Genomic DNA, 24269 nt, shown 5'->3' with positions numbered 1-24269 from the left:
AATAAGTTAGAAAGAACATAAATTTTCATATAGAGCGCCACAATAACAAACATAATGAGTTGGCTATTCACATAAGTTTCAATGATATTTGTATAAAGGTTTTTAAGTTTCATAGTGGTATATTTATAATATAAAAATTTAAAGTGGCAGATATGCAAATTATAGTTGAAGTCTTAAAATTTTCCCTCCACAAAACAAACTCCTTCCGGTTGAAGTCTACACCATCAATCAAATTGCATCAACAAGATTATTTTGATGAAGTTGGTTTGATCTACATCTTCGAGAGATTTCGATTCGAATCCGACTCAGTCACGACATGATTCCGAGTGATTTGCTCGATGGAGGTGCAGCCACTCAAGGCCATGGTGAGCTCGAGCTCGTCTGAAAGCATTTGGAGCACTTTCCGAACCCCAGCCTCTCCGTCGGCTGCCAATGCAAAAACCACTGGCCTTCCGATCTGCGATCAACAAGGGAGAGTTATCTAAGTAGAGGGGAAAGCATTCATAATCCTTTATCTTCTTGAAAATGGCTAAATTTATCGAGACACGAAGAATGGTTATCGGCATTCAAGAAGAAAACACTTACAAATACTCCGGATGCTCCCAAGGCTAAGGCCTTGAAGATGTCGGTGCCTCGACGAATACCCCCATCCAAGAACACTGGGACTTTCCCTTGTGCTGCTTTGACAACCTAGTTTAGTCGTCAAACAATTTAATTTAGGATCAGTAGACATCTCGGAAATTCAAGATTGTGAATACTAAACATGTTTATGTACCTCTTCCAAACAAGTAATGGTTGCCGGGACATAATCGAGCTGACGAGCACCATGGTTAGACACGACGATGCCAGCAACTCCAGCTTGAACGGCCAATCGAGCTGCAATTGCCAGAAACAATGGATATGATCATGTCGAAAACAAAAACATCAGCGTTACTGATTGCTTACTGTCCTCGGCAGTCATGACTCCTTTCAATATAATTGGGAGGCTTGTAATTGTCTGCAACCACTTCACATCCTGCACAAACAGTGTGATAAGTAGCAATAGGATGTTGTAACTTTCTTTGTTACGTTAATCGGGTGTCGGTGTCTTTGCGAGTGCTTAGAATCGACACACCTTCCACGATAGGGAACGATCGACTTGGCTGCCGACGTACGATGCTAGCCCCGAATCATTAGTCTACAAAAACCACAGATTGTTTGTAAGCAGCATGATATAGGGAAACAAGATTCACAACGGCCTACCATATCCATCTTTTCGATGTTCAGCTCCTCGAAGTTCTTGAGTGTCAGAGAAGGCGGTAAAGTGAATCTGAATTGAACCGAGAATCGGATTTTTAGATTAAGAATCGAATTATGAAACATACTCATCAGGATCAAATACAGTGCCATGGAATATAAGACCTGTTCTTAATGTCAGCTTCTCTTCTTCCGAGTCTCGGTGTGTCCACTGTGAGTACAATTGCCTTGAAGCCTGCCTTCTCAGCTCTTCCGACGAGTTGCCTCACTACATTTCGGTCCTTGTAGACCTACCAACAGATTCAAATATGAAGAATACGATCAATATCAGGAAGCAAAGCTAATGAAAAGAAGTGAAGCCAGAAACAAGACTTGAATATGCATAATTACATAGAGTTGGAAGAAGCGAACTCCGGGCCCTGTTGAGTTAACTTCTTCGACACTAGAAGTCGACCATGAGGATAATGTCTACAACACAGAACAGGAGGAAGGATCGTCAAGAAAACAATTTATTACGAATAACAAACTAGGAGAAGTGAATTGGTTATGACCAGTAAACAAAGTTGATGGTCATTCACTTGTTTCAAATGTGAGATTTTCTATTATGTTTCTAAGTGATGAGCAAGATTTTCTATTACGTTACCGATGACAAAAGAACGATAAAATGCAACACAAGAAATTCTAGTATGTATAACAACAAACCATGATAGTGTTGGCTGCTGATGCTGCTCTAGCTGTTGCAAGTTCCCCTGTTTGGTCATTACAAGATACACAAAAACTACAATAAGTAAATTAGGCAACTCGATTAGTATATTTTCTTCGTACATAAGTTAGTGAATTACTAAAGCATGAAGAGAATATGGTTCGAATGTGAAGCCTAACCGAGGTCGAACACAAAAAGAGAAAGTAGCCACAAAATACGATATATTAGTACTATTCTCAAGTGCTAGGGAGAAACCTTCAGGATGTGCCATCTTCTGCATAGCTGTGGGGGCAATCATGATAGGCATCGAAATCTTGAAACCCAAGATTGTTGTGGTCATATCGATATTCGATACATCAACGAGAATACGGGGTCGAAAGCTAGAAGAAGAAAGAAGAAAAACATTGTGAAAACTATCAGATTTAGATCCAATAACTGCATTTATCATATATGTTGTGTGCAGAGTTTCAAAACTAGAGATTTGTATAAATGAATCAAACGTTCATGAGTAAATTTGTGTTCAACTTGATATGAGTGTTTATGCTCATTCAATATACATAAAGTCAATTAAATGAACAAACTTGAATAACTTATTATATTAAATGAACAAGCGTGAATATACATGTATTCAACTCATTTATATTCATGAACAAAGATTATAAACTATTGGTGAGCAATGTTCATGGGTTTGTGAATTATGTTCATCAATAAAACTCTCTTCAATATAACAAATAAACAAAGAAATTTTCAAAACGAACAAACAAACTTATATTATCCAGCTTAATAGCCTATCAAACAAATTTAAAATTGTAAAATTTTTAAACAATTAAACAAGCTTGAACGGGGAGTTCGATAACATTTAAACAAATCAATCTCAAGTCAAACTTAAACTAAGTTCAAGCTCATAAAGAAGAAATCAAGTCAAGCTTGAATAATCATTTCAACGGCTTGATTCATTTTAGAATCGGCTTGATTTGACTTGATTCGATTACCTTATCAAATAAACTTAAACACCATAAAGCTTAGCTCAACTTGGCTTGTTTATGGCCTTAATAAGGCATATAATACATGAGACTAGCTTTCCACCCTATTTAGTAGAAAAGATGGTTCTAGTGCCCAACAACACAGGCGAGACCATTTTACCTATGCACTACAATTTCCTGAATCAGATGAGGTTTCTTAACCATTGGTCACTGTATTGTGTTCCTTTTTTCTTGGATCTCATTAACATGAATTAGCAAGTTAACTTTCCTTCAATTGAAGTTAAAAGGATCACAATGCAAGTGACATAGCAAGAAACTCCCTCAGGACCAGGAACAAAACCAAATACCACTAAGATCAGCCATGGATACTCTCAGGATCTAATATTAAAAGGAGAATAAATTGTATGCTAAAACACAATATACTCACAGAATCCTCGAGAATGCGCTTCGATTCTCCCTTAGTGTCCACTGATCTTCAGCTCCTGATGCAAAGTAATCATATATCATCTTTGGTAACTTCTGCTTGGCAATTTTCTCATACTCAGAAACATTGGTGATTTCCATCCTCATGCCAAACGCCTAGTCAATCTGTCTCTGAGTCAAAAGAAGAAGAAAAGAAGAAAAAAAATTTCTTATCATTCATATAAAAGGGAGAACAGACAGAAATCCCCTCTTTCAGTAATTATATCAAGCAAGTATGTAAGAGATGGACTCAAGACTACTCATAATAAGAACAGCAAAAGGAAAATGGAATCCTTCATCACCTGTACACAGATCTTGGAGATCTAAACAATATTCTAGCATATCCAGCAGAAAGCTTAGGGGAAAAACCAAGGAGGAATCTTAGGGGAAAAAACAAGGCCTCCACTGAATTATTGGAGGAAAAACATGCACATAATTCTAAACACTGAAGACAAGGAATCCACGTAAGGTTCACGTGGCTAGGCATTCTTACAAACAGTGGATGGACATGAACACCCTCTTTCTTCCATATGATCTATAAATCGAACAAACATAAATCGAACAAACATGCATCATAATGTTGAAAAATCAAATTTTCTCATCGAAAACAAAGAAGAAATGATGGTTTCTGGCGTGGATGAACATCAACACGCTTCGTTTGCGTTTTCTAAGGGGAAAAAAACGAATTTGGGGAGGAAAGTGGAGAGGGATCATAGCAGCTAGGCAAGCGATGAGCACCTTGTCCGGCGATGAGCAGAGAGAGAGAGAGACAGAGGGGATTGCTATTTCACGTATATTTTTATTTAATGTTTTATCATTATTTTTTACTCATTACCATTATTAAACTATAAATGATGACGTGACGTACGCCTCCGCATGCGCGCCGCCGTCGCGCTCCTCTTCCGCCGCGACTACTCCGCCGGGCTCCAGCTCTATCCTGGCGGCGTCGGCGGCTGCGGCGAGGGGTACTCGTGGTGGGCAGTGCCGCAGGCGAGGTCGCCGGAGATATTAGGGAAGGGGGGAGGAGTGTCCATGGTGTGGCGCGGCTGCCGGTAGCGTCGACCGATATATATGGACTCTGCCGCCACTGCTCCTCCAAGGCGACTGCCGGCGCCGGCATCGAGTGTAATCTAACATTAACAAGATACAGATGATGGAATATCTTTTTCTGCTGAGTCAAAAGGAAATCAGCTGACCGAAATCTAGAGAAAAAGATCTCTGAAATTGCCATTTTTTTGTTTCTCAGGATTCTGGCGAGCGAATAAGTTCTTGTATTGATTCTGTTCTTTCAATTATATATATTTATACAGAGAAGAGAGAATTGCGTTAGAGAAGAAATTGCAAGGATGTTATATATTAATTTAGAGTTGCTTTTTAAGGATGGTTATCGTGGAAGGATCGATTCTCTTTGGAGACAACAAATTTAGCTATTTTATGTAAAGTAATTTAAGTTTATTCTTATTCTTCAATGATCGATCATTCATCTACTTATTACTGTCAACAAGACAAGAGGAACGCAAGACACTAAACAAAGGCTTCTACTTTGCATAGAAGATTTTATTACTTCTTCAGAAAGAAGAGCCAGAGCCTATTTATAGGTTTTTACAGTAGAATATTTCATCCACTATCTCCTAATTAATAGGATCCCACTAAAACTAATCGATAAGCAAAAGACTCAAACAAAACCAAAAGACTCGGACAAATGATAAAAAATTTTAATCTTATCACCCTCCCTTAAACTAAATGTTTTTTAAAAAAACATTTGGTTTAAGAATTATCAAATGGGCATACTCCAATCAGCCCCCTTAACCTTTGAAATGTAGATAACTTCAATGGCTTGGTCATAATATCAGCAATTTGATCTTCACTTGTGCAGAAGTAAAGATCAATTACTCCATCCTTCGTCAAGTCTCTTAAAAAGTGAAACCTCACATCTATGTGCTTGCTTCTTCCATGCATGACGGGATTTTTAGAGAGTTTAATAGTTGAACTATTATCACAATAAATTTTAACAGCACCTTCTTGCTTGAAATATAACTCTTCAAGTATGTTCTTTAGCCAAATTGCTTGAGAAGCACAAACTGTTGTAGCTACAAATTCTGCTTCTGTTGTGGATAAAGTCACAATTGGTTGCTTCTTTGAACACCATGAAATAGCTGCTGAACTCATCATAAAAATATATCCAGAAGTACTTTTTCTTGTTGGTGCAATATCCCTCAGGTCAAGGGTGACCTGGTTAACCAAGCTGAGTCTTGGTTAGGGTTTAGATGTTTGACAATAAGACATCAATCGAAGAAGAGTCAAGTAGGTCAAGGTTGACCGGATACTTGACTGGGAAGTCCTAACTGGCATGTTAGGCAGAAGGAAGTCCTAGTGAGTGAAACTAGGCAGAAGGAAATCCTGGTGAGTGAAGCCAGGTGAAAGTCCTAGTGAGTGAAGCTAGGCAGAAGGAAATCCTGGTGAGTGAAGCCAGGTGAAAGTCCTAGTGAGTGAAGCTAGGCAGAATGAAAACCCTAGTGAGTGAAGCTAGGTGAAAGTCCTGGTGAGTGAAGCCAGGTGAAAGTCCTAGTGAGTGAAGCTAGGTGAAAGTCCTGGTGAGTGAAGCCAGGTGAAAGTCCTAGTGAGTGAAACTAGGCAGATGGAAAACCCTAGTGAGTGAAGCTAGGTGAAAGTCCTAGTGAGTGAAGCTAGGTGAAAGTCCTGGTGAGTGAAGCCAGGTGAAAGTCCTAGTGAGTGAAACTAGGCAGATGGAAAACCCTAGTGAGTGAAGCTAGGTGAAAGTCCTGGTGAGTGAAGCCAGGCAAGGAAGGAAATCCAGATGGATCAAGGATGATCGGACATCTGGTGTTGGGAAGTCCAAGTAGGTCAAAGGGATTGACTGGATACTTGGCAAGGAAGGAAATCCAGATGGATCAAGGATGATCGGACATCTGGTGTTGGGAAGTCCAAGTAGGTCAAAGGGATTGACTGGATACTTGGCAAGGAAGGAAGTCCAGATGGGTCAAGGTTGACCAGACATCTAGTGGAAGTCCAAGTAGGTCAATGGAGTGACCGGATACTTGGCACGACGAGTAAAAGTCCAAGTGGGTCAAAGGATTGACCGGACACTTGGTGGGGAGTCCTAGCAGGTCAAGGGAGTGACCAGATGCGAGGCATGATGTACCAACAGGTCAAGGTTGACCGGATGTTGGTGAGGGAGGTTTGGGACTTGGTTTTGGGCAAAAACCAAGTGCTGGATCGATCCGTGGATCGATCCAGGCTGTGGATCGATCAGTGGATCGATCCAGATTCTTCCCAGCGAACAGAAAGCTTCTGGATCGATCCGTGGATCGATCCAGAGGTCCCGATCGATCAGCCGATCGATCGGGACGATGCTGCTTCGCGCGATAAGCGCTGGATCGATCCGTGGATCGATCCAGGCGCGTTTCCAGAGCACAGAGGCGCTCTGGATCGATCCGTGGATCGATCCAAAGCCTCCCCGATCGATTCGGAACATTCGAATCGATCGGGATCCGACCGTTGCGTCGGGTTTAAAGCCGCAGGCGAGCGTGGTCTTCGGTAGAACTTTAACGACAACTTCTCAGATTCTCGCCAGCTCCTCCACAGCACTCACAAAGCTCAGATCGCCAGTTCTTGAAGAATCTTGGAAGCTCTCCAAGTCAAGAGGCGGATCAAAGCCAAGAAGAGAAGCTAGGGTTAGGGTTTGTACTCATTGTAAAGCTTGTAAGCTTCTATTTCTTGTACTCCTTCCCTTTCTTCTTGTATTGAGTCTTGTAGGGCTTCTCCGCCCTTGGTAGTTACCACAAAGGAGGTTTATTTAGTGGAGGGTGTGTGCGTTGGTGTGGATCCTTGGATTAGTCACCTCTTGTGAGGTGGATACCAAGTAAAATCCTAGTGTTAGCGTTTTATGTTTGTTTCTGTATTTTCCACTGCACATCCAAGAAGAAACAAGCAACGCCAAGCAACTAAGCGCGACGAGCACGCGACGAGCTATTCACCCCTCTAGCTACTTTTGGTCCTAACAAGTGGTATCGAGCAAGGCGCTCTTCACCGGAATCATCGGGAAGGGTCAAGCATATCAAGAAAAGCTAGAGGGTGAAGAAGTCGGAGCAAATTCTTCAAGTTCAAGACTTCATCAAGCTCAACTTCAAGATGCAATTCCAAGATGGACTTGGATTTGACACAAGGGTGGCTCCACCATACACTTCCACAAGTTTTGATTCTTGGAGATCAAGAATCGAAAACTTTCTTATGATGGAGATAGAGCAATGGTTTGCTCTAATGGAAGGCTTGAAGGCTCCAACGAACTCCAAGGGCAAGCTTCTAAAGAAAAGCAGATGGAGCTCGGAGCAAATTAAAAGGGGCGAGGCAAATGACAAAGTGACCAAGCTTTTGGTCAACTTATTGCCTAGCCACATCTTGGCTCAAGTTGGAGAATTCAAAGATGCCAAGGAGCTTTGGAGCAAATTGGCCAAGCTTCATGAAGAGATCCCCTCCACTGTACGAGATCAAGAAGAATCCAGAGAGGGAGACTCTTTGGAGCAAGACCAAGAGGAGGATTCCGAGGTTGAGAGATGCTCAACCTCCGAAGAAGAGGAAATCCAAGAAGCTTCATCCTCAAGGGAATGCAACGAAGGGAACAAGGAGGGAGCATATTCCTTGTTTCATATTCAAGATGATGAAGCCTCCACCTCTAGGATTGAGGGGGAGCAATCCTTGGTGACGCCGGATCAAGAAGAAGGAGAAGCTTCTACATCCGGGTCAAGAGAAGAAAAGGAGGAAGAAGCTTCTACCTCCACAAGTCAAGAAAAATCAAATGGAGGAGAATCAAGGTCCGATCAAGAGGAAGCTTCTACCTCCGGATCCAAAGAAAAAGATGCCACCCCTACAAGCAAAGATATAAATATTTCAATTAATAATAAAAATCATATTATATGCTTTGAATGTAGGGAACATGGGCACTACAAGAGCAAGTGCCCTAAATTAGCCAAGAAGAAGGGCCAAGTGGCACAAAAGGGCAAGGTGAAGCCCAAGGAGACCATCTCCAATACAAAGAAGAGCAAGGAGCATATCATATGCTTCTCTTGCAATCAAAAGGGGCATTATCGTAGTCAATGCCCCAAGGGGAAGAAGAGGGTCAAGGCTCAAGGAGGCACTAGTCAAGGGGGAGCCTCCAAGGTAAAGAAGAAGGTAACATTTATTGAGCCTACTCCTTTACATTATGGTAAAAAGCATGATAGGTCTAACTTTTATCATTTTAATGCAATTTACCATAAGAATAGAAAGCATGAGGGCTTTAAGGAAAAGCATGTGGCCCTACATGCTAAGACTATCACTCCTAGGGTTAGGAATGTAGGTAAAAGTCTAGGCAATAACTCTAAGGATTTTAGATACAAGCCTAGAAACCAAAATGCTCATGGACTTAATGAAAAACTAAATTCTAAGGATTTAATGATAGAAAATCAAGTCTTGAGATCAAGACTTGATAAAATGGAAAAGACCCTAAAAAGGATGGAAAATATCTTATTAGGGCAAAATGAGCATAGCCTAGGTCTAGGAGCACAAAGGTCATCCAACGGCCATAGAGGTTTGGGATACAAACCAAAGGCTAAGAAGGATGTGCCCTCTTACCATAGAGTTCCATATAGTTATGGAATAAACCCTAGGTCTAGAGGTCAAGTTAAGAATACTAGGGAAGTCATCCCTAAGAGTATTTTTGCAACCAAAGTGACTAAGACTTCTAAGAAGTCTAAGAAAGTCACTAACAAGGTCACAAGGGAGGCTATCCCTAGGGTTGACCTAGAAAATGTGACCAAGGCTTCTAAGAAGCCCAACAAGGTCACTAGGAAGGTATCTAGGGAAGTTATCCCTAGTGAGTACCTAGAGCATCCAAGGAGCACCAATAGGTGTTGGGTTCCTAGGAGCATCTTCTCTACCCCATAAATGGGTTAGAGAGTGTCAACTCCGATTAGAAGGGTAGTTAACCCAACTTTGAGGAAATTGACACTCAAGGAGCATTTTCAAGGTTTTTGTTAACCTTTGAAAATGAAATGGAACTATTATTTACTCCTTGAAAGAGTAAAATGTGCCTAGTGGTGAAAAGTTGATTTTAATCTTAAAAGGCACATATTGGGAAATTCATAAGAGCTACCAAGTTGGGATTTTGGTATGTTCTTAGGAAATTTAAGGCAATCCGGGCCTTAACTTTAAAGTGCTACTCTTGTGGAAAAATGAAATATGCCAACATTTGAGGAATATGCTTAATTTCAATTGGCATAAATTAATCAAGGGAATTAGAAATGCCAATTTAGGTTTTGGCGTTTTCTTGACGCACTTAAGGGCAATCTAGGTTTAAGTTGTAAGTTTAGCTAAGGTTTTAAGGATACTTAGATAGGTAATCTAGGTATATTTTATTTATGCTAAACCTTGCCATGATTGTTTGCTCATAATATGCCATGACATCATATTTTATCTTATTTGTATTTTGCATTCATGACTTATCATGAAAAATACAAAAATACCATGTCATGCCATACATACATCATGTAGTTATAGAAATCTTTCTTTTGAAAGCTATTTTATTTTGATGTATGCCATAACATTATCATGCATTATGTTTATTTCCTTAAAAATTAAGGACATATGGCATTAGTTAAACAAGTGGCATTTGTTTACAACAAGTGGAATAAACAAGTGACATTTTTAACAAGTAAATCAACAAGTAACATCCTTTGTGGATGTCTACCTCTCAAAATGCCTAGATAGATATGCATGATCCCTAGAATAGGGCAAAACCAAAATCTTACATCTCACAAAGACCTATAAGATGACTTGTATGTGTTTCAGTGCACATTAGATACAAGTGAGATGTTAGGATGATGAACAAAACTCAAGATGTTGATTTAGTGCATTCTTTTGAGTTTTAAGTTCATCAAAACACATAGTTATGTGTTTTCCCATCATTGGGAAAGCTAATGTACAAGTCATGTGCATTATGCCCAAGGAACATGATGGGATATTGGTTTTGAAAATATTTTAAATGTTTTGGAAAACCTTGGTGAAGGCTGTCTTTTGATAGTAATCACCATTGAATAGTTAGACACAAACTTGAAGAAAACACTAAAGTTTTTGCAAGTTTTCAAGTTTGTGTCAATCTTTGAGAATATGATGTATTTTCATAGAAAACTATTTTTCCTTGATACTATATGCCCTAAACAATGTCTACACGAAATTTCATAATTTTTGGATTTTTGTAGAATTTTCTAGGGGTTTCTGAAGTTGACTGAAATGGAATTTCAGCAACTATCAGAGCTCCGATCGATCCATGGATCGATTGGAGTGCCTGAATCGATCCATGGATCGATTCAGGCAATCCGCAGAAGCTCGCTGGATCGATCACCGATCGATCCAGATTCTGAATCGATCGCTGGATCGATTCAGAAAGGTTCAATCGATTGGAACCCAACTCCAATCGATCCAAGTTGCTGATTTTGGCTGGGAAAGCCTGATTTCAGCACTTTGAACCTATTTTAGTCTAGGTAACCATTCCAAACCCTTAAAATACATTTGGATACATAAAAAGGGTGTTTTCGTGTTGAAAACAAGGATGGAATGGTAAAGGAAAGCTAAGTTGAAGTTTAGGTTGAGGTTTGTTTCAAATTTTGAACATTTGAACCTCAAAACTTCTAAATCTGGGTTTCCTAAAGGTTTAGGGATTCCAAGTCATTGTTGGTGCAATGACAGAAGTTTCCACCATGTCTTTAGGGGAGGGACTCTTTAAAGACATGAAAATTATTTTCATGAACCTTGGAAGGTGGTTAACCTTTGTGAACTTGCTCAAGGTTGAGCATTTAAACTTGAAATGGGGATAAATGGGGAGTGGATATCCTCATCATTTCAAGTGGGAACTCAAGATGTTAGAAAATGCTCAAGGTTGGGTATTTGTCTACATTGAGGAAGAAGTTAAGGTTAAATGAAGGGTATGGGACCTTCAATATTGAGTTGATCACAATGAGTAAAAGTGTGATCACGATGAGCAATTCTTCAGGGGGAGAATCTTCAACAAATGGAGTTGTTGAAGTGTGCCCAAAATTGGAGCATAGGTTGATGTGTGTCCAAAGACGGGTTGATGTTTTTTTGTAGGGGGTTGATGTGTGCCAATAGGGGGAGAATGAAAGGAAGTAAGTTAGGTTTTCCTTACCTAGAGGGAGGAGTTTGCCCTCTTAGGGGGAGAATGGAAAGCTTAATTTATGGGTTCATTACCTAGTGGCATGAAGAAGGAGGCTATAGGATTAGCCTAACTTACATGTGGGATTGTAAGTGTTATTGTGGTATTGTCAAACATCAAAAAGGGGGAGATTGTTGGTGCAATATCCCTCAGGTCAAGGGTGACCTGGTTAACCAAGCTGAGTCTTGGTTAGGGTTTAGATGTTTGACAATAAGACATCAATCGAAGAAGAGTCAAGTAGGTCAAGGTTGACCGGATACTTGACTGGGAAGTCCTAACTGGCATGTTAGGCAGAAGGAAGTCCTAGTGAGTGAAGCTAGGCAGAAGGAAATCCTGGTGAGTGAAGCCAGGTGAAAGTCCTAGTGAGTGAAGCTAGGCAGAAGGAAATCCTGGTGAGTGAAGCCAGGTGAAAGTCCTAGTGAGTGAAGCTAGGCAGAATGAAAACCCTAGTGAGTGAAGCTAGGTGAAAGTCCTGGTGAGTGAAGCCAGGTGAAAGTCCTAGTGAGTGAAGCTAGGTGAAAGTCCTGGTGAGTGAAGCCAGGTGAAAGTCCTAGTGAGTGAAACTAGGCAGATGGAAAACCCTAGTGAGTGAAGCTAGGTGAAAGTCCTAGTGAGTGAAGCTAGGTGAAAGTCCTGGTGAGTGAAGCCAGGTGAAAGTCCTAGTGAGTGAAACTAGGCAGATGGAAAACCCTAGTGAGTGAAGCTAGGTGAAAGTCCTGGTGAGTGAAGCCAGGCAAGGAAGGAAATCCAGATGGATCAAGGATGATCGGACATCTGGTGTTGGGAAGTCCAAGTAGGTCAAAGGGATTGACTGGATACTTGGCAAGGAAGGAAATCCAGATGGATCAAGGATGATCGGACATCTGGTGTTGGGAAGTCCAAGTAGGTCAAAGGGATTGACTGGATACTTGGCAAGGAAGGAAGTCCAGATGGGTCAAGGTTGACCAGACATCTAGTGGAAGTCCAAGTAGGTCAATGGAGTGACCGGATACTTGGCACGACGAGTAAAAGTCCAAGTGGGTCAAAGGGATTGACCGGACACTTGGTGGGGAGTCCTAGCAGGTCAAGGGAGTGACCAGATGCGAGGCATGATGTACCAACAGGTCAAGGTTGACCGGATGTTGGTGAGGGAGGTTTGGGACTTGGTTTTGGGCAAAAAAGTCCGGATCGATCCGTGGATCGATTCAGATGTGGATCGATCGGTGGATCGATCCGCATTCTTCATCAGAAGCTCGGATCGATCCGTGGATCGATCAGAGGTCCCGATCGATCACCGATCGATCGCGCGATAAGCGCCGGATCGATCCGTGGATCGATCCAGCGCTTAGCTCAGGCGCTCGGATCGATCCGTGGATCGATCCAGCCTCCCGATCGATTCGAACATTCGAATCGATCGGATCCGACCGTCGGCGTGTTAAAGGCGAGCGTGGTCTTCGGCAGAACTTTAACGACAACTTCTCGATTCTCGCCAGCTCCTCCACAGCACTCACAAGATCGCCAGTTCTTGAAGAATCTTGGAAGCTCTCCAAGTCAAGAGGCGGATCAAAGCCAAGAAGAGAAGCTAGGGTTAGGGTTTGTACTCATTGTAAAGCTTGTAAGCTTCTATTTCTTGTACTCCTTCCCTTTCTTCTTGTATTGAGTCTTGTAGGGCTTCTCCGCCCTTGGTAGTTACCACAAAGGAGGTTTTATTTAGTGGAGGGTGTGTGCGTTGGTGTGGATCCTTGGATTAGTCACCTCTTGTGAGGTGGATACCAAGTAAAATCCTAGTGTTAGCGTTTTATGTTTGTTTCTGTATTTTCCGCTGCACATCCAAGAAGAAACAAGCAACGCCAAGCAACGAAGCGCACCAAGCGAACGCGACGAGCTATTCACCCCCCCCTCTAGCTACTTTTGGTCCTAACATTTCTATCATCGAGATCACCTGCATAATCACTATCAGTAAAACCAATTAAGTCTAATTTTTCATTCTTCTTGTAGAACAAACCATATTCAATGGTTCCTTTTAAGTATCTAAAAATTCTCTTCGCGGCTTGAAGATGTATCTCCTTTGGACTTTCCATGTATCTGCTGATAAGACTTACAGCATGCATAATATCAGGTCTTGTAGCTGTTAAGTACATTAAACTCCCAACAATTTGCTTATAAATTGTGCTGTCAATCTTCCTGCCTTCAGGATTTCGAATTAGCTTCAATCCTGCTTCAGCAAGAGTGTTAACAAAGTTGCAATTTTTCATTTGAAACCTGTCCAGAATTTCTTGTGCATACTTCTTTTGGGAAATGAAAATTCCAGCTGCTGATTGAACTACTTCAATGCCCAAAAAATAATGCATCTTTCCAAGATCAGACATATCAAATTCAACCATCATAGATCTTTTAAATTTTGCAATCATGGCAATATCATTTCCAGTAAAAATAAGATCATCCACATATAAGCAAACTATAAGCAGTTTTCTTCCATCTTCAATCTTTGTAAAAAGTGTATGTTCATATGGACATTTTTTAAACCCTTCCTTTGAAAAATATGCATCTATGCGACTATACCAAGCACGCGGAGCTTGTTTCAGTCCATATAATGCCTTTTTGAGTCTATAAACTTTATTTTCACAACCAGATTTTATATAACCAGGTGGTTGATCAATAAATACCTTTTCTTGAAGTTCACCATGCAGGAATGCTGATTTAACATCCAACTGGAAGATAGGCCACGATCTTTGTGCTGCCAATGCTATCACCAATCTAATTGTGTCAAGTCTTGCAACTGGTGCAAAGACTTCTTTGTAATCCACACCAAATTCTTGCTTGTAGCCTTTTGCAACTAAGCGTGCCTTGTGCTTGTCAATTTCACCATTTTCTTTCAATTTTGTCTTGTATATCCACTTGACCCCAATAGTTTTATGCCCTTTTGGAAGATCAGTTAACTCCCATGTATTGTTCCGTTCAATGGCTTTAATTTCTTCATCCATAGCCTTTCGCCATTTTGATTCCTTGACAGCTTCTTCAAAAACTGTAGGATCACAATTGGAAAATAGGGCAAAGTATGTAAGTGGATCATCAGATTGACCAATTCTAGTTACCTCATAGTCTGTCATCCAAGCAGGTCTTCTTCTAGTGCGTCGAGGTAGTTCTTCACTTTCTACTATTGTTGGCAAGCTTGGAGCATCTACTTCATTTGATGAAAGTTGTTGATTATTTTCTGTTGTTGATTGTCGTTCTTCATCAACTCCATCAAAGCTCGTAGGTATTAGTTCTTCAGTAGAGTTGTTGTTCCATTGCCAAAATTTTCCTTCTTCAAAAACCACATCTCGGCTGATAATAATTTTCTTGGTGATAGGATTATAAAGCTTATAAGCTTTTGATTGATCACTAACACCAAGAAATATACATTTTTCTCCCTTGTCATCAAGTTTGATCCTCTTCTGATCTGGAATATGAGCATAAGCAATACATCCAAAAATTCTGAGATAATCTACCTTTGGTTTTTGATTGCTCCATGCTTCTTCTGGTGTCATATTCTGAACTGCAAGTGTAGGACTTCTGTTTAATATATGGATACTCCAGTTGACTGCTTCAGGCCAAAAAGCTTTTGAAATGCCGCATTTTGCCAAAAGACTTCGCACCATATTCAAAATAGTACGGTTTTTTCGCTCACAAACGTCATTCTGTTGAGGAGTATAAGCCGCAGTTAGTTGTCTTTTGATTCCATGATTTTCACAAAAATTTGAAAATTCTTGTGAGAGATATTCTCCACCACGATCTGTGCGTAGAACTTTGATTGGATTGCCTGTTTCTTTCTCAACTAGCGCTTTATAGCTCTTAAAAGCTGTAAATGCTTCAGATTTTTCTTGCAAAAAATATACCCATGATTTCCTACTAAAATCATCAATGAAGGTGATTATATATCTCTTACCTCCATTTGAATATGGATTAATTGGGCCACACAAGTCGGAATGCACCAACTCCAAAGCTTTCTTTGCTCTCCATGATTTTCCTTTTGGAAAATAGTTTCTATGTTGTTTGCTAACAACACATTCTTCACAAACTTCAGAAGGAGCAATAATTTGAGGAAGTCCAGTTACCATATTTTTTTGCTGCAAAGTCTTCAATCCACTAAAGTTTAGGTGGCCATAACGAAAATGCCATAGCCATGAAACATCATTCACTTTTGCTGAAAAACATGAATGAGTAGTATTGTTCAAGTAGAGTGGGAACATGCGATTTGCTGTCATGTTAACTTGAGCAATTAAACCCATCTTTGCATCTTGAATTTGGCACACTCCATCTTTAATAGAAATCTCATGCCCTTTTTCTTGCAGCTGACCAATACTAAGGAGATTGGTCTTTAGATCTGGGACAAAAAGAACATTAGATATTGTATGAGAAGAATTTCTTTTGGTTTGGATAGTTACCATTCCTTTTCCCATAACAGAAATGGTAGAGTTATCACCAAACTTGACTGTGTTCCGGAATGATTCATCCAGTTCAGAAAATGTCATTTTATCTCCACACATGTGATTACTGCAACCAGTATCCAGATACCACATATTTTGCTGGGTTTCTTCATTTACATGGCACACCATTAGGAGAGAGACCTCTTCTTCCTTTTCAACAAGGTTAGATCTTTCTTCATATTGCTTATTCAGATTAGTATGACATTCTGATTGATAATGGCCATACTTATGACATCTATAACATTCAATATTGGACTTATCTGCTGATTTATGTTTATAAGTTGTTGAGTGATTACCTCCTCTTTCTCTTCCACGAGATTGATTTTCTTGGTAATGGTAGCGTTGTTGTTGGCTATCACGATAATTACTTCCTCTTGCTTTGAATTTTCCTCTTCCTTGCCTTCTATCTCCTCTTTGTGTTGACTGATTTTCTGTTGAAACTTTCAATGCTTGCTCCTCTTTGTCTTGTTGGGTGAGTTTTTGTTCATGAACCAACAATGAACTCTGCAACTCATCAATTATAAGTTTATCAATATCTTTTGACTCTTCTATTGAACAAACAACAAAATTAAATTTTGGTGTCATTGATCGAAGAATCTTCTCAACAATGGTGACGTCTTGCATTTTTTCACCATATATCCTCATTTTGTTGGCAATTGTCATGTTTCTTGCAAAAAAATCTAAAACAGATTCCCCAGACTTCATGCGTAAAGTCTCGAATTCTGTCCGAAGACCTTGAAGCTGCACCCTCTTAGCCTTGGCATTCCCTTGATACTTCTTCTTCATGCAATCCCAAATATCCTTGGATGTTTCTTTGCTAAGAATTGTCTCCAAGGTTGCTCGATCTATGGCTTGGAAAAAATAGTTCTTTGCCTTGAGATCCTTCAGCTTCAATGCATCTAATTCCGTTTTTTGTGCACTTGTTAGTACTTCTCCAGCTGCTGGTTCTGCTACTCCAGATTCAACAACCTGCCAATACTCCTTGGATCTCAAAAAATTCTCCATTAACATGCTCCAATGGTCATAGTGACCATCAAAGCGAGGAATTGCTGGTTGAACAAAGTTGTCAGACATCATAATAATATACTGCTGCTGCAGAAAAAAAACTCAAACTCAACCTTTTTTTTTTCACAAAAATATTCACACAACTCAACCTCTCTTTTTTAATGGCGGACCAGTTCTCCAATCTCGCTCTGATACCAGTGTTAACAAGACAAGAGGAACGCAAGACACTAAACAAAGGCTTCTACTTTGCATAAAAGATTTTATTACTTCTTCAGAAAGAAGAACTAGAGCCTATTTATAGGCTTTTACAGTAGAATATTTCATCCACTATCTCCTAATTAATAGGATCCCACTAAAACTAATCGATAAGCAAAAGATTCAAACAAAACCAAAAGACTCGGACAAATGATAAAATTTTTTAATCTTATCAATTACATTCAACGAGTAGTCGAGATATGGAGAAAGTTCCGTAATGTCTCATTTCTTTAGGTACATATATACCTGAAATATGTAGATATACAATTTGGCATCATCGATATGGTCTAATAGAATTTTTTTATTGATCATCAGGATAAATTGAAAAAAGTGGGTAGCCCAAGAGTCTAACATCCTGTAATTATGCGTTATTTGAAGGAAAAATTTCTACAAATATACCTTAATTAAGAATTGAATTATGAGTGACTGAGCGATCATCTGAATATCCAACCATAACACCATAGATCCATGACCCCAGGGGCATCGAAGATAATCATAGAACTAGGGAAAAAATAGAGATAGATGATATATCCTAAATAATAAATTAAAACGGATAAATCCAAAACGAAAACAGACGTTATATTACCTAATGTTCGTTCATCAATTAATCAGATACAGGTGGATTAAATAATATTAAATATTTTATCAAAGTACAGCTTTGACTAAGAATATATAATACTCAACATGAAAGTGAGAAGAGAAATGAAATCATACTTAAAATATGAGAAAGCAAAGGCATTAAAGATCAAGCTAAGAAACACATCGTCTTCCATTTTTTAATTGATGCCCCACCTCAAATCAAAAGTTGATCGTAAGAATTTCTCAAGATTAAATCTTTAATCTGACAACAAAAACATGTTTAATTATATGATCTGTCACAATTTTTTAATTTTCTGAATTCTTTATGGATGATGAAAAAGATGGCCACATCTAACACTTCCTAATTAGGAGTTCAAGGATGGCATTTTGCATGCGCTATTTTGTCAACCAAAGGTAGAACTAAACCCTGAAATCTACAGTTAGTTGATTGTGTTTAATGCTCACATTGCATATGCTCCCCAGGCAATGTATAGTCCAAGTCATTCCCCGACTCCATAGCACTCTCGGCTCCGAATCATCCCCCGACTCTAGACACTCCCGGCTCGGGATCGTCCTCGACTCTACGCCGCTTCTAGCTTCGTGCAATCTTTGTATCTGTATTGATCCTGACTTCACAGGAGAGGCATGGAGCCATTGCTCACGAAAGATACGGATAACGTAGCCATTTTCTTTGAAAAACGTGGGAAAACGTATCCATTTATTCTAGGAAACATGAATAACCTAAGTGAAAATTTTGGAACACGTGGAGAACGTGAAGGTACAACTACAACTCTATAAAAGGTCGCTTGCTCCCGTAGGCAATAAGTACTTGCACAAATATCTAAGTACTTTGAGAAATCTGAAACCACAGTTTTCTTCATTCTCCCCAATTGAAGACTTACTTGAACTTCGGAGTAACTGTGCTAGGGAACCCCCGGTCGTTATTTTAACCCTCTCATTGTTTTCTCCCGATCAGGCTCCAACGGATCTCTCCACAAACCTTAATTGTTCCTGGGTGAGCGAAGACAAAGTCAACCTCAATGCCAACTTACTGGTGGTTCATTCGTCGGCGGTCTCAAGAAAGATCAAATTGACACTGTCAATGGGAAACACTAAGTTATGAGCTGAACTAAGATTTTGAAATAGATGACATCGGAAGATCCAACGTTATCAGTTATCATCATAGCAATGGATGATTTAAACAAGTTGGTCGTTGCAATGGCACATGAAATGTTGTAAGGACAACCCCAACAACCAATACTATTAGTACCTAACCCTTCATCCACTTCAATCCCCTGAAGCTCCGCAAGCGCCTCATCAAAGGTTGACCCGACCAACCGGAATACCCTCGGCTGCAATCCTCACTCTAATTGGGATGTCGGTTGGGCGAGCGTCATCCTTGGAATCTTCAGGAGAGACCCCACATCGGGACGCTTTGAAGGGAAAAGCTCCTACATTTAGCGAAGGCCTCTCAAGGCCCTCAATTTCTAGAAATATCCCTCAAGACGAACTGTTGCGACATTTCCAAGCACTGCAGATTGGGGAATATAATAGAACAACTATTCTCGAAGACCATAGATGTAAGTTTGAAAATATTTTCATGTTGTATCAATACAGATGACATTAAATGCCGAGTCGTCTTTGGTTTAAAGGTGATTCAATCACAGATGACATTAAATGCCGAGTCGTCTCCCTGCTTCTTACATTTGAATGTTTGAAGGATTCAAGACAATGTTCATGCATCACTTTGTCCGCCGTCGGAGGTATTAAAAACCTCCACACAATTAGTTCGCCCTTAAGCATAAACTCAAAGAACTTTTAAGAAATATTTACAATAGTATAACTAAGTAATCATGGATGTTTCCTCAGTTACATCGAATGTGCTAATCAGTATATTCTCACGAGGTTTGATAGATAGAGATTTCTTTAGGTCTCTCAAGTAAAGAAGTCTCCCATCGATTTCGACGGCTTGCAAGCCCGAGCAATAAAGTACGTCCATTTTGAGGAAGCTTAGTCTATGAAGATAAAGCAACTTCTAACTCTGATTCCCACCTCTAGTCAGCTAGACCGTAAAACTCCTTCTCTTCTTTTGCATAATAGAGAACTCGCAAATCAGAGAGGAGGAAAAATTGTGCAGACGGTGGAAATGACCCCAATCCCTACTCTTGAGTCGGGTGAAGGGCTCCTTGAGGGGAATTGTTATTACGCTTATCATCAATCGGATACTCATTCTACTTGAGATTGTCAACATATGCGAGAGAATTACGGTGAGTGGCTGACTTGAAAGATATAGAAATTATAGTCGTTGAAGGATCATCCTTCACAACCACATCCAAAAGTCTTAAAATTTTCCCTCCCCAAAACAAACTTATTCCGGTTGAAGTCTACACCATCACTCAAATTGCATCAACAAGATTATTACGATGAAGTTGCTTTGATCTACATCTTCGAGAGATTTCGATTCGAATCCGACTCAGTCACGACATGATTCCGAGTGATTTGCTCGATGGAGGTGCAGCCACTCAAGGCCATGGTGAGCTCGAGCTCATCTGAAAGCATTTGGAGCACCTTCCGAACACCAGCCTCTCCGTCGGCTGCCAATGCAAAAACCACTGGCCTTCCGATCTGCAATCAACAAGGGAGAGTTAACTAAGTAGAGGGGAAAGCATTCATAATCCTTTATCTTCTTGAAAATGGCTAAATTTATCGAGACACGAAGAATGGTTATCCGCATTCAAGAAGAAAACACTTACAAATACTCCGGAAGCTCCTAAGGCTAAGGCCTTGAAGATGTCAGTGCCTCGACGGATACCCCCATCCAAGAACACTGGGACTTTCCCTTGAGCTGCTTTGACAACCTGGTTTAGTCGTCAATCAATTGAATTTACGATAAGTAGACATCTCGGAAATTCAAGATTGCGAATACTAAACATGTTTATGTACCTCTTCCAAACAAGTAATGCTTGCCGGGACATAATCGAGCTGACGACCACCATGGTTAGACACGACGATGCCAGCAACTCCAGCTCGAACGGCCAATCGAGCTGCAATTGCCAGAAACGATAGATATGATCATGTCGAAAACAAAAACATCGGCGTTACTGATTGCTTACTGTCCTCGGCAGTCATGACTCCTTTCAATATAATTGGGAGGCTTGTAATTGTCTGCAACCACTTCACATCCTGCACAAACAATGTTATAAGTAGCAATAGGATGTCTAACTTTCTTTGTTATGTTAATCGGGTGTCGGTGTCTTTGCGAGTGCTTAGAATCGACGCACCTTCCACGATAGGGAACGAACAATTTGGCTTCCGACGTATAATGGTAGCCCCGAATCATTAGGCTACAAAAATTTCCACATATTGTTTGTAAGCAGCATGATAGGAAAACAAGATTCACAAGGGCCTACCATATCCATCTTTTTGATGTTCAACTCCTCTAAGTTCTTGAGTTTCAAAGAAGGCGGTAAAGTGAATCTGAATTGAACCGAGAATCGGATTTTTAGATTAAGAATCGAATTATGAAACATACCCATCAGTATCAAATACAGAAATGGACACCCTCATGGAATGTAAGACCTGTTCTTAATGTCGGCTTCTTTTCTTCCAAGTCTCGGTCTGTCCACTGTGAGTACAATCGCCTTGAAGCCTGCCTTCTCAGCTCTTCCGACGATCTGCCTCACTATATTTCTGTCCTCGTAGACCTACCGACAGATTCAAATACCAAGAACATGATCGATAATCAGGAAGCAAAGTTAATGAAAAGAAGCAAAGCCAGAAACAAGACTTGAATATGCATAATTACATAGAGTTGGAAGAAGCGAACTCCGGGCCCTGTTGAGTTAACTTCTTCGACACTGGAAGTCGAACATGAGGATAATGTCTACAACACAGAACAGGCAGAAGGATAGCAAGGAAATCAATTTATTACGAATAACAAACTAGAAGTGATAAGACATTGAATTGGTTATAACCAGCAAACAAAGTTGATAGTAATTCACTTGTCTCAAATGTGAGATTTTCTATTATATTTCTAAGCGATGAGCAAGATTTTCTATTACATTACCGATGACAAAAGAACGATAAACTGCGACACAAGAAATTCTAGTATGTATAACAACAAACCATGATAGTGTTGGCTGCTGATGCTGCTCTAGCTGTTGCAAGTTCCCCTGTTTGGTCATTACAAGATACACAAAAACTACAATAAGTAAATTAGCCAATTCGATTAGTATATCTTCTTCCTACTTAAGTGAGTGAATTGCAAATGCATGAAGAGAACATGGTTCGAATGTGAAGCCTAACCGAGGTCGAACACGAAGAGAGAAAGTAGCCACAAAATACAATCAAATAGTACTATTCTCAAGTGCTAGGGACAAACCTTCAGGATGTGCCATCTTTTGCACAGATGTAGGGGCAATCATGATCCGCATCGAAATCTTGAAACCCAAGACTGTTGTGGTCATATTGATGTTTGATACATCAACCAGAATACGCGGTCGAAAACTAGAAGAAGGAAAAAAAACATTGCAAAAAGTATCAGATTTAGATCCAATAACTGCATTTATCAGATATCAAAACTAGAGAATTGACAATGATAAAGCTATAAATGAAGCTAACGTTCACGAGCAAACTTGTGTTCGGCTTGGTAGGAGAGTTTATGTTCATTCAATATACATAAAGTCAAATGAACAAACTTGAACAACTTATTAAACTGAATAAACAAGTTTGAACACATATGTGTTCAGCTCGTTAATGTTCATGAACAGATTGTGAATTTTTCTTAAATAATGTTCATGAATAAAATTTGTGAATCATTTTCATTAATAAAATACTCATCAACATGGCATATAAACAAAGAAACTTTTAAAATGAACAAACAAGTTTGTATTATCAAGTTTAATAGTCAATAAAAGAAGTTTAAAACTGTAAAATTTTCAAACAATCTTGAACTGACTCTGACTCCTTGATAACATCTAAACAAACCAAGCTCAAGCTTGTAAAAAAAAAATCAAACCTAAGATTGAACAACAATTTCAATAGCTTAGTTCATTTTAAGCTTCGTTTGGCCTGAATTGGCTCATTTACGGCCCTAACAAGGCATGTAATACATGAGACTAGCTTTCCTTCCTATTTAGTAGAACAGATTGTTTGAGTGCTCGACAACAGAGACGAGACCATTTTACCCATGCACTACAATTTGCAGAATCAGATGAGGTTTCTCAACTATTGCTCGGTGTATTGTGTTCCTTTTTTCTTGGATCTCGTTGAGTTTGAAGAATGACAGCACTAGCAAGCAACTCCCTCAGCACCAAGAACAAGACCAAATATCGCTAAGATCAGCCATGGATTCTCTCAGGATCTAATACTAAAAGGACAATAAATTGTATGCTAAAACACAATATACTCACAGAATCCTCGAGAATGCGCTTCGATTCTCCCTTAGTGTCCACTGATCTTCAGCTCCTGATGCAATGAAATCATATATCATCTTTGGTAACTTCTGCTTGGCAATTTTCTCATATTCAGAAACATTGGTGATTTCCATCCTCATGCCAAACGCCTAGTCAATCTGTCTCTGAATCAAATGAAGAAGAAAAGAAGGAAAAACTTTTCTTATCATTCATATAAAAGAAAGAACAGACAGAAATCCCCTCTTTCAGTAATTATATCAAGCAAGTGTCTAAGAGATGGACTCAAGACTACTCATAATAAGAACAGCAAAAGGAAAATGCATGGAATCCTTCATCACCTGTACACAGATCTTGGAGATCTCAACAATATTCAAGCATATCCAGCAGACAGCTTATGGTGAAAGAGAAGGAGAACAAACAAGGCCTCCACTGAATTATTGAAGAAAAAAAGAAGCACATAGAGACAAAGGAATCCAGGTAAGGTTAACATGGTGAGGCATTATCGCAAACAGTCTATGGATGGGGATTGAGTTGGTAATACATCGATTTTCAACGGGTGTAGAATATGGATGGGGATTGAGTTGGTAATACATCAATTTTCAACGGGTGTAGAATGTTGCCGGTGGCATCGACCGATATATATATACCGCCACTGCTCCTCTCAGGCGACTGCCGGCGCCGGAGTCAAAAGTGTAATCTGACATTAACATGATACAGATGATGGAATATCTTTTTTCTGCTGAGTCAAAGGGAAATCATTTGACCGAAATCTAGAGAAAAAGATCTCTGAAATCGCCATTTTAAGTAAAGTTTAAGCTTGTTCTTATTCTTCTTCTAAATAAAATTTTTAAAACAGATGAAGGCGATGAACCGTATGGGATCACAATGATCATTCATCTACTTCTTACATTCAATTAGTCCAGATATCGAGAAAGATACATACCAATGCTACAGAGA

At 39.7% G+C, this 24269-nt stretch overlaps 2 protein-coding genes and 1 long non-coding RNA gene across 3 annotated transcripts; 1 reads left to right on the top strand and 2 right to left on the bottom strand.

The window, feature by feature from the left end:
- Window positions 1–99: 99 nt before the first annotated feature.
- On the bottom strand, window positions 100–3953 carry LOC122007269 (peroxisomal (S)-2-hydroxy-acid oxidase GLO3-like). The gene is made up of 12 exons (XM_042563103.1): window positions 3687–3953; window positions 3350–3516; window positions 2195–2319; window positions 1939–1985; window positions 1627–1704; window positions 1402–1526; window positions 1243–1309; window positions 1115–1177; window positions 946–1015; window positions 776–876; window positions 586–690; window positions 100–457 (listed from the first exon to the last, which is right to left on the bottom strand). The coding sequence occupies exons 2-12, from the start codon at window positions 3490–3492 to the stop codon at window positions 272–274; spliced, it is 1110 nt and encodes a 369-aa protein (XP_042419037.1). The 5' UTR covers window positions 3493–3516; window positions 3687–3953; the 3' UTR covers window positions 100–271.
- Window positions 3954–4055: 102 nt separating this feature from the next.
- LOC122007270 lies at window positions 4056–4873 on the top strand. Its single transcript, XR_006118880.1, has 2 exons — window positions 4056–4175; window positions 4315–4873. It is a non-coding gene; the product is annotated as an uncharacterized LOC122007270 (long non-coding RNA).
- A 15277-nt stretch (window positions 4874–20150) lies between these two features.
- On the bottom strand, window positions 20151–23808 carry LOC122007268 (peroxisomal (S)-2-hydroxy-acid oxidase GLO3-like). The gene is made up of 12 exons (XM_042563102.1): window positions 23651–23808; window positions 23310–23476; window positions 22280–22404; window positions 22024–22070; window positions 21704–21781; window positions 21478–21602; window positions 21309–21375; window positions 21180–21242; window positions 21012–21081; window positions 20842–20942; window positions 20652–20756; window positions 20151–20523 (listed from the first exon to the last, which is right to left on the bottom strand). The coding sequence occupies exons 2-12, from the start codon at window positions 23450–23452 to the stop codon at window positions 20338–20340; spliced, it is 1110 nt and encodes a 369-aa protein (XP_042419036.1). The 5' UTR covers window positions 23453–23476; window positions 23651–23808; the 3' UTR covers window positions 20151–20337.
- Between the last annotated feature and the right edge of the window lie 461 nt (window positions 23809–24269).

This window comes from Zingiber officinale, chromosome 7B, assembly GCF_018446385.1.
Source record: "Zingiber officinale cultivar Zhangliang chromosome 7B, Zo_v1.1, whole genome shotgun sequence".
Classification (NCBI taxonomy): domain Eukaryota; kingdom Viridiplantae; phylum Streptophyta; class Magnoliopsida; order Zingiberales; family Zingiberaceae; genus Zingiber; species Zingiber officinale.
This window is presented reverse-complemented; position numbering and strand designations above follow the sequence as displayed.

Bases quoted from the DNA above. Each gene is read 5' to 3' on its own strand.
- LOC122007269 (XM_042563103.1), bottom strand. From the start codon at position 3,492: ATGAGGATGGAAATCACCAATGTTTCTGAGTATGAGAAAATTGCCAAG. The intron at 1,705-1,938 runs GTTTGTTGTTAT...TCTGTGTTGTAG, and splicing joins CAGCAGCCAACACTATCATG to ACATTATCCTCATGGTCGAC. The intron at 691-775 runs GTACATAAACAT...CGACTAAACTAG, and splicing joins CCATTACTTGTTTGGAAGAG to GTTGTCAAAGCAGCACAAGG.
- LOC122007268 (XM_042563102.1), bottom strand. From the start codon at position 23,452: ATGAGGATGGAAATCACCAATGTTTCTGAATATGAGAAAATTGCCAAG. The intron at 22,071-22,279 runs GTTTGTCCCTAG...ATGACCAAACAG, and splicing joins AAAGATGGCACATCCTGAAG to GGGAACTTGCAACAGCTAGA. The intron at 21,782-22,023 runs GTTTGTTGTTAT...TCTGTGTTGTAG, and splicing joins CAGCAGCCAACACTATCATG to ACATTATCCTCATGTTCGAC.